Here is a 9,508-nt window from a genome sequence, read left to right on the forward strand (position 1 = left end):
ACTTAGCAAGCCCAGCTTTAAGAGGAGTTCTCTCCTAACCATTTGGTTGCCTCTGAGTCCCTTTGGATGGGACTTCTGGAATAGCCACGGTGCAAGCCCCTCTAATCCCACCATGATGGGAGTCCTAGACTTAGGGCAAGATGGGCTCTGTAACCTGGGGTGTTCCACCGAGCAAGAAGAAAAACGGGCCACCCAGGGAGGAGACCTGATTGTGGACCGAGACTAAAACATTCAGAGAAATGAGGGAAGCGTGGGCCCTTTGGGACTGGGGTGCAAGGTGCATTCTGGGTAATCAGAGAAGGCATTTGTGTTGCACCGGGGTGACTTTAAAGGGACAAAGGCAATGAGATATCCACAATAATAGTTATTCTGTGCAGCGCTTGGCTCCCTGCCAAGCACTCTCCTAAAAGCTTCGCTCATATTCATTTAATCCTTATAAGAACCCTATGAGGTGGGTGCTATTATCACCCATTTTACAGATGTGGAAACTGAGGCACAGAGAGGTGAAGTAACCTCTCCAAGGTTCCCAGCTAGCAGGAGGTGGAGGCAGGATGCAAACCCAGGAAATGGTTTGAGTCTTAACCACCACACCCTCCTGCTCCAATAACGTCGGCAGCAGTACCCTAAGTTTACGTGGGTCTTTACGGTTTCCCAAGCCTGTGCCCACACTCCAGCTGGTTCTGAGTGCGATGACACCGCCAGGGCAGGCGTTTCATCTCTGTTTTCTAGGTGAGGCTGCTGGAGCTGGCTCAGCAAACCACACGAGGCTCCACAAAGAGGAAGAGGCAGACAGGGCTCAAAGCCCTGCCACCAAGCCCACCGCTGCCTACAGGAAAGCCTTTGGGGTCCCTGTCCTCCAGCCAAAGTCGCCCAGCCCCGACCCCAGGCAAGCAGAGGGCATTTGGGAAATGCCAGTGAAAATCCAGCGGACAGGCAGCGTTCCACTCCTCTCCGCCAGCCCACTCTCTCCCAGCCATGAGATATATATAGCGCCAACGGAGGAAGCATCGCGTGTTTGTCTGCAGCCCTTCTGCGGATCCATCACGGAGCAGTGCTCGGCGCAGATTTTGCAAACAGCTTGAGATTACTGAATTAATTAGAATAAAATTAATCAAAACACCCACCACAAAGGAACCTGAGCGTGTAGAGTACGACTTGGGTGAGGGAGGAGGCGCCGCAGAGAGAGGGCACCGCAGGCTGGACTGGCTTCCCGCCCAGAGCCCGGGCAGGCCAAGAGTCAGAGGGATGGGGCTCCGATTCCAGCCCCACGCCTGCGCACTGGGTCTCTGTCCAACCAGTGCAATCGGCGGAAACCGAGCTTGGGTCCCGACGGGGTGTTGGGCTGAGCCTTTAAGGAGGCGATGAATGGAAGGGAGATGAACTGGCAGGGACATTGCAACAGATTCGAGGGCAGAAGGCCTGGACCGCGGAGCGTCATCATCCCAGCTTTCCAGGATGGACGGTTTTGACTTTACTCCCCTGTTTGAGTCCTTGTAAGTTGTACAAAACAGATTGGAGGTTAAGAGCATGGATCCTGGGCTAGGCTGGGTTCAAAGCTTGGCTCTACCGCTCACTTACCAGCTATGTGATGACTCTGAGCCTCAGTTTCCTCATCTGTCAAATGGGGATAATAATAGAACCTCCCTTATGGGGACTGGTATACAGTAAGTGCTACGGAAGTGTAGGCTGTTATCACATCTAACCAATCAAGAGGCCTGTCCACCTTCTTCCAAATTGTCTTCATATTTCCTTTTTCTTCCTGCTGTCACTGTTTCAGTCAGGCCTTCATCACTTCATTCATTCATTCATTCATTCCATAAACGTGTGCCACTGTGTGCCTGACACTGACCAGAGCTTGGGGATGCATGATGAGACCGGCCCCTGGCTTTGGGGGGTCCCTGCCTAATAGAGGGGTGTGGATACGCCTGGTCAAACTCCCAGGGGTCAGGGAAAGTGTCACAGAGAGCTTTGAGCTGCAGCTCTTGGGGTATAGAAGCCTAGGAAAGGCATTCCAGGTAGGGGGAACAGCATGTGCAAAGCATTGCCACCAGAGTTAGTGCCCTAAAACAGGAATTTGCTCATGTTCAGCCATGTCCTGGTTCAGGGACCTGTGGTTGGCCCTGTTAGCTCACCGTAGTCGATATCGTAGTTGAAGCGAAGCCCTCTGCTTGGGTTTCAGACTCCTCCCAAAATCTGCCTCCACTTACCCACCCTGTGCTCTCCAACTCAGCTGGGCGCTTAGAGCCTGTCTCCTTCTGTGAAACGACAGCATTATCATGTAATTTAACCTGATGACTGTGTGTATGCCACAGGTGCTTAATAAATAAGCCCCTCCTCCCCCGCCAACATACATTGAGCTGCTTGGTCTGATTTGTTCCGAGATCAGCAGAGCGATTTCCAGGCGCGGCTTTGCCTCCTGCGGGCCATACTCCTGTCCCTTCCCCAGAGGGATCTGCCTTTATTTCCTCCTCTGCGAAATCAGATGGTCCCAGAGTTTCTCAGTAGGGGGCGCTGTGGGCATTTGGGGGGAACTATTTGTTGCGTTGCGAGACCCTCCGGTGCAGGGTGGAGAGTTTAGTGTCCCGGTAGCCCCGCCTCCCCCGGGCCTCTGCAACCAGAACCGCCCCTCACATTCCCAGCCCTTCCTCCCTGCCCTGGTATAGGGACTCCCTTCGAAAGGCATTTCCATGACCTTTGCCAGCTCTGACCTTCTTCCCGGCTCTGACTCCTCAATTAATGACATGCCTAATGCCTCTAGGACACTCTGCTTTGTGCGCCTCCCTACAGTGCCTAGAGGAGTTTCAGGCACATGTAAGGCAGGAAACAAGAAGTCAGTGACAGACTCCTGAGAGCAGATACAGCCCAGGCTCACATCCAGCTCTGCCACTTATGACCAGCTGTGTGATGCTGAGAAAGCTACTTAACCTCTCTGAACTCCAACACTAGGTTCATCTGTAAGATGAGCCGTGATGGTAAGATTACCCACCTCGTAGAGTTATTGTGAAGGTTAAATAAGATAGTAAATATAAAGCACGTAGCACAGAGCATTGCTTGCAATTACATGCTCAATAAGAGGTTTATTGGGTCATCTTGGGCAAAATTGTATCTCTCTCAATTTTCTCATCAAATAAGCATGATAGCGCAACCCTCCCAGGGCTGCTGTGAGACCAGAGTCAACAATGCACATCTGTGCCTGGCGTATAGTTGGCCCTCACGGCTGCTGCGAGTGTAAATGGTTCGCCACCATTAGAGGTCAGTCTGGCATATTTCAAAATCACAAATGTGCATAACTCTTGTCCCGGCAATTCTGTCTCTAGCTGTTTTTCCTGTAGATGTATTTCGAAGTGTGCAAATAACTTATGTACAAGATTGTGTTAGCAAAAGATCAGAAATAATTCAAATTAGCCATCCACTGGGAACTAGTTAAATCGATTATGGTACATAGTTACACTGGAATACCATATAGGTGTAAAAAGAACTAAGGAAGTTTAGAAAGATCTCCTAAATATCTTGTTCCAGAAGAGAAGAAGAGTGTGTCTGGAATGGCTGTATTTGTGCACTTGTCTATGTGTAGAATATCTCTGGAAGGATTCACAGTGAATCAGCTGCAGTGGCTGTTGTCTTCAGGGAGGGCACTGGGGCACAGGGAGGGGAGGAAGGCTTTGTGAATTCGGAGCCATGTGCACACAAAAGCCATGGATAGGTGTAAAATCCACCGTAAAACGCCGGGAACTGTAATAAACCCGGATCCGAAGTGAGGTCTCTGTGCTGGGGGGTGATGTGAGGCTCGGCTCCCCCTGTCTCGGGCGTATGGCCTATTGCTCTCGCTATCAGCACGCACTTCCAGGGACCGAGAGGGGGCTTGGCTGGAGGCCAGGAGGTGCTGTGCCCCCCCGGGGCAGGCAGTGGCTCGGTCCATCCCTGGCACCTTGGGAGGTGACATCCCCCAAGGGTGCCACATGTTTGCACTTAAACTGGGGCTGTGGTACCAAGGGTCTGATTGCTCTGCCTGGGATGTGCCACCCCGGGGTTCTACGAGTGTGACTAGAAAAGGAGGAAATTTCACAGATGGCCCAGCCTGTGTCTCTTCTCCCTGCCTGGAGCAAAGGAGTTGCTGCCGTTGTTCCGAAGGAATGAGGCATCTGTCCCAGAGCAGGGTTCAGCCCTCAGGTGGAGCAGAGGGAGAAGGATGGAGATCTGTAGCTTGTGGAGTCAGACACACTTGGTTTCAGTCCCACCCAGGCCACATTCCTGCTATGTGGTCTTGGGCAAGTCTTTGAACCCCTGCAGGCCTCAGTTTCCACATCTGTGACATGGGAGCAATCACACCCACCTCTCAGATTGTTGTGAAGAGTGAAGGTAACATGTGTAAAGTGCATTAACACAGAGGAATAACTGAAGGAAGGTTTTGGGTGCAAGGAGTTGATTTGGAGGGTGATCCTGGGAAGCGCTGGGAGAGGGAGACAGGGACAGCAGGGAAGCCAACGAAGGGCGCGTCGATGAGCAGGTGGCATCCTGGCCATAGGGCTCAATCCTGCCGGACCTCGGGGAGACTGCAGAACAAGCCTGAGTCACCAACAGAGAGATAGCTGGGGTATTTATACACCAACCCCCTGCGGTCACCAGGTTGGGGGCTACTCTGGGCCGCTTAGACCCCTAGCACTTCCGGCCTGCCTGGGGCTCGGGGCAAGCAGACTGTAGTGATGGGGGAAATCAAAGAAGCCTCCCAGGCAGAGAGTCACAGGTGCCTGGAGTCCAAGAGCCACATACGGGACTAGCAAGTACCAAGGGCGTACGGAGGGAGCACCAATATCTCTGTCATAAGTGCTTTAACATGCGCCAGGCACTGTTCCAGCACCTTCCAAATATTAACTCGCTTCCTCTTTACTAGAGCACGGTGAGTAGATGAAGACGCTGAGGCATAGAAATGCTACACAACTTGCCCAAGTTCATCCAGCCAGGAGGAGGAGCCAGGATTTTAACCAAGGAAGCCTGATTGGGTGGGTCTGAAGGGCCTTAGAGACCACCTAGGTCAGCTCCCTCGTGTTACGGATGAGGAAACTAGGATCAGAGAGGAGGAACAATTTATCTAAAGTCACACAGCCAGCTAGTGACAGGACCAGGACTTGAACTTGGATATCCTGTTCCTTCTCTGGCACCCCCCTGCTCAGCCTTAGCCCTTTCTCCCAGGGGTTGCCAGTCTCAGTGGGGCTGGGCGTCGGTGGCGGCTTTCTGCAGAGCGCTGGGTGCTGCAGTGCGGAAGCCAAGAGGCCATTAATCGGCGGGGAAGGCGGGCGTAGCACAATCCGATTATGATCTTTAAGATGCATGCTTTGAATCTCAAAATCAGCAAAGGAATCAGGACCCAGAGGAGGCGTGTGTCGCCCGTCCTAGCTTTTTAACCCCAGGCTGGCATCGAAAAGGAAAAGACGAGCTGGGCTCACTAGGGTGTGAAATTTCCTTTTTGTCTCCCGGGGTGGGGAGGGAGAGGTGAGAAATTGCACTGCACCCCATGTGTAATTAAAGGCTGCAGAATTTCTTGAGGATTATGCTGCTCAAGGAGACTCAACGGGCTCTGGGAGGGATAGCTGGGCCTGGCTGGCGTGCCTCTCGACAGACTAAGGAGGTTAGGAGGGGTGTGTGTGCGTGTGTGTGCATGTGTGTGCACTTGGAAAGAGGAAAGCACAACTGGCAAGATATAAATTAACTCTTATAGCTTCATACTTCTCAGAAAAGCCAAAGCAGGAGCTGGCGGTCTTTGCCTGGAGACAACCTTTCTAGAATTTTCACCCTTGAGTTGCCAAGAGGTGTTCTTTGCCAAACTCTAACCAGGTTGCTGCAGACATGTCAGGCAAGATAAGAGTGGCCGGCTTGTCCCAGTTTGCCTGGAACTGTCCCAGTGTCAGCACTGAGTCCCCTGCCCCGAGAGGCCTCTCAGTCCTGGACAAATGAAGACGGTTGGCCGCCCTAGGCATGACCCTCTGTCCTTCCCTGGCTAAGCCTGGGCCAAGAGAAGCCAGCTGTGTGGGAAGACTGGGCTGGTGCGGGCTGGATGAGGTCAGGGTGACGGGCAAGTGCCGGCCGTCCAGCCAGGTTTCCAGATCTGTCTCCAAGCCTTATCTTTGGATGCCCTGCCTTTATCTGACTGCTCCCCCAAATCAGATTGCACCCCTGTCAGGGGCCCTTCCTGCTCTGGGAAGGGGCATCCACGACTCCCCGATGGGTCTGCTGGGTCTGGCTGGCAGAGCTGTGTGCCTGGAGAGGGGACAGTGCAGCGCAGGGGCCAGGCTATGAGTGCTGTGCAACTTAGGAAAGTCCCTTTCCCTCTCTGGGCCTCAGTCTCATATGAAGGGGTTGGACTGGGAAATTTCTAATTCTTTTTTAAAGATTTATGTTTAAGTTAATAAAGTAACATAATTGTGTGCTGAAAAAAATTTAACAGTACAAAAACTTAAGAGTGAGAGGTTAAAGTCTCTTCCTCCTTCTCTGCGACCCATGGAACAACCATTGCTAACAGTCTCTTGTTTATCTTTCCGGACGTTTTCTATGCATATGCAAGCGTGTGAGTATATATAGCCTTTATTTAAAATGTAACACAAATGAGATCGTACTTTACATACTATTCCGCAACTTGCTTTTTCTGTTTCACAATATATCCTGGACATCTTTTCACGTCCACACACACATAAATCTCCCTCGTTCTTGTTGCTGCGGAAAGTTCTGCTGCAAGGATGCACCGAGGCTTGTTTAACCAGAACGGCTGGCTTTGGAGGTCCCTGCCAGCCCCAAGCCCACCGCCCAGGCAAAAGGGAAACGAGGGGGCGTGGGGGGTGTGGAACAGGGCTGGGGGATAGCGGCAGATTGTCAGTCTGGGAAAGCCGGGTGTCTGTGGCATCTCTTCACTGAGATGTAAAATGATGTGATGATGGGTGGGGGGAAACAGAACTTCTGGGTGGTGAGGATTAGGCATGGGGGGGCGGCGGGAGCGTCTAAAGATACACAAAACATCCTCCCTGGCGCCAAGGTGGAACCACAGACACGAGGCTCTCTTCTAATGCGGTGTGACAGGGCTGCAGTGCCTGATACGTTTTTCCATTTCTTTGTCTTTCCTGAGAGCAGCTCGTGATTATCACCTTCTAGGTCACCAGGAGCAGAGCACAGAGGGACAACACAGCTTTTGCGCTTCCAGCTGGCTCCCATCAAGAAGTTAGAAGGGAGCCTGCAAATACATTTCCTTTTATCATCTCTGCACCCCAGAAGCAGTTTCCCTGGCGGCGCCGGGAGAGGGGAGGCGGGCAGCGGGCTCCTCAGGGGGACCTGGGCAGGAATATTAATGTTCCGACTTTGCAGCGTAGGGTGGAGGAGCGGCCCTAGCCCAGCCGGCCCGGGAGGGCCTGGAAGGTGGCTGCCAGCAGCCGTGGGCGACACGGATCCGCAGGTTGGTGGCAGGGGCCGCCCAAGTCCTAATGAAAACATCTCGCTCCTGACAAGCAGCCCCCAACACACCGCCCGGGAGAGGGTGGGCTCGGGACGGGGACACCCGTCCTGCCGGGCTGTGCGCGCACAGTGACATCGCTTTTCTCCAGGCAGGTGCATCCATCTCGCCGGGCTGAGACGGATAACACGATCTCTCTGCCCACGCCCCATTTGCTGGGAGACAGCCTGGGCTTCTCAGTTTTTTATGGGCTCACTTAGCTTGGAGGAAATCCAGAGGTCACAGCCGGCGCAGACGCTCCAGTCACCTTGCCCATCCGGGCGCGCAGCCTTTCCGAAACTGGCTCACCCACGGGGCCCTAAATTACGGCGATTACACTGCAATTCGCCGCGCGATATTACTTTGATACACTACCTGCTGCAGCCTGGCCAGGAGGCGTGCATTATTTACCAGGGAGGCCGCCCGCGCCGCGCCACAGCCGCCAGCGCTCCGCGGGGTCCCTCGGGTCGCTGCGCCCGCCCGCCCGCCCGCCCGCCCGCGGTAGGGGTCTGGGGAGGAGGGGGTTGGAGCAGCCCCCCGCCCCCACCCCGGAGCGACTCTTTCCCGACCGCAACACAGGCCAGGAGCGGAATGAGTGGCGGAAGTGGCAGCCGGCATGGGGCTGGGGTTGGTGGGTGGGCAGAAGTGCCGAGCTGGCAGCTGCGCCTGGCTCTTGAGGGCACCCCTGACCCTCCTTGGCGGGCCTAAAAGAGCCCCTGTCGCGTGCACCCTTGGATCCGCACGGAGGGCGTGCCCAAGGGCGTACGGCTGGGTCCCAGACCTGCCCTTAACCCGCAGCCAGTTTCAGGGATTTGGCCCGAGGCGCTGGTGGCAGAGACGCGTGAGATCAGGCTGCCCCTTCCCTTGGGCCCGACGCCGAGTCTGCCTGGGCCAGGCCTGGTTTCGCCCTGGCTGGGGGCTGGGCCGCTCTCGCTCTCCCATCAACGCCTGGCATCAGCATCTAGATTGCGGGTTACTTCTGCTTTTATCCAAAGTGGTCCTTAAGGGAGATGGATTTCTGATTGAAATCCAGTCAATTGGTGCCGTGGCTCCGGGCGCCCAGCGAGAGCACACTTCTAGGGAAATTGCCCTGGGTCTGGGAGGAGGGTGCGGTCGGGAGGGGACAGGAGCCCGAGAACACACCAGGCGCTCCCACTGGCATCCGCAGGTGTCCGGCACAGGGAATCCACTGTCTCGCTAGCCCCCCAGGACTGACGGAGCCAGAAACCATGGCGAGCGGCACCCGGAGCTCAGCATCCAGTGTCCGGCCTCTGGACAGTGCGTGCTGAATAAGCCCAGGGAGGGGCCAAGCTGGTGAGATGCGGCTGTCTGTTTTGGTGGGTGAAGGAGGGTGGTCTGCAGTGGGCTGGGTTGGTCTGCCACGTTAGACCACATTAGTTCCAGACCTAGTTCATGTTCTTCAGGATTTACTAACAAACAGGGAGAGGTCATTTGTCCCTGCAGAGCATGGCTGGCTGGGTTCAGCTTGAACAGTTCTGGACACCTCAGCACTGCGCATGGGGTTCCTCCTCCTGGACAGCGTCCCCACCCCACCCCCAGCCTTCCCTTCCCACCGGGGAATAGGAGCTCTGGAAAGGCATCTCTGACCTCCCCCATCTCCCTATCACCCTGAAAGTCCTGCACGTAGAGGCTCTGAATTCTAGGTGAAGCCTCACTCTCTAGCAGAGACTGGCTTACGACGTACGTCCTCTGGGAGTGGCAACTCTTTGCGTCCCCAGTATCTTCTAGTGGAGGAGCTCATTCCGCCTGCTCTTCCCGGGCTAGCAAAGAACATATATATCATTTCTCCATCTACTTTGGGACTTGCCTGAGATGAACATATTTTTTAAAAGGAATCCCAGTTGCTACAGGAGCAGATGGCGCCATGGGGACAGCCAAGGGCAGGAGAAAGATCAGCGGCTTGCAAGTGAGGCATCCTGGTCCCTGCCCAGCCCCTTCCCCTGCTAGCCACGTGACGGTGGGCAAGTGACTCCCTTGCTCCGTTCTGCCCCAGCTTCCCTCGTGAAGAGTGAG

At 54.6% G+C, this 9,508-nt stretch overlaps 1 protein-coding gene across 1 annotated transcript in view; it reads left to right on the forward strand.

The window, feature by feature from the left end:
- Window positions 1-9,508, forward strand: part of LOC105812201 — a gene marked incomplete at its 3' end in the record, with an annotated part of 47,612 nt that overhangs the window by 19,827 nt on the left and 18,277 nt on the right. Inside the window, exons 2-5 of the mRNA XM_012646583.1 lie at window positions 5,930-5,956; window positions 6,537-6,562; window positions 7,141-7,519; window positions 8,186-8,315. Of these exons, the coding sequence (XP_012502037.1) occupies window positions 5,930-5,956; window positions 6,537-6,562; window positions 7,141-7,519; window positions 8,186-8,315 (562 nt within the window). The remainder of the gene's footprint in view (window positions 1-5,929; window positions 5,957-6,536; window positions 6,563-7,140; window positions 7,520-8,185; window positions 8,316-9,508) is intronic.

Source organism: Propithecus coquereli, unplaced genomic scaffold (assembly GCF_000956105.1).
Source record: "Propithecus coquereli isolate 6110/MARCELLA unplaced genomic scaffold, Pcoq_1.0 Scaffold248, whole genome shotgun sequence".
NCBI classification, from domain to species: Eukaryota; Metazoa; Chordata; class Mammalia; order Primates; family Indriidae; genus Propithecus; species Propithecus coquereli.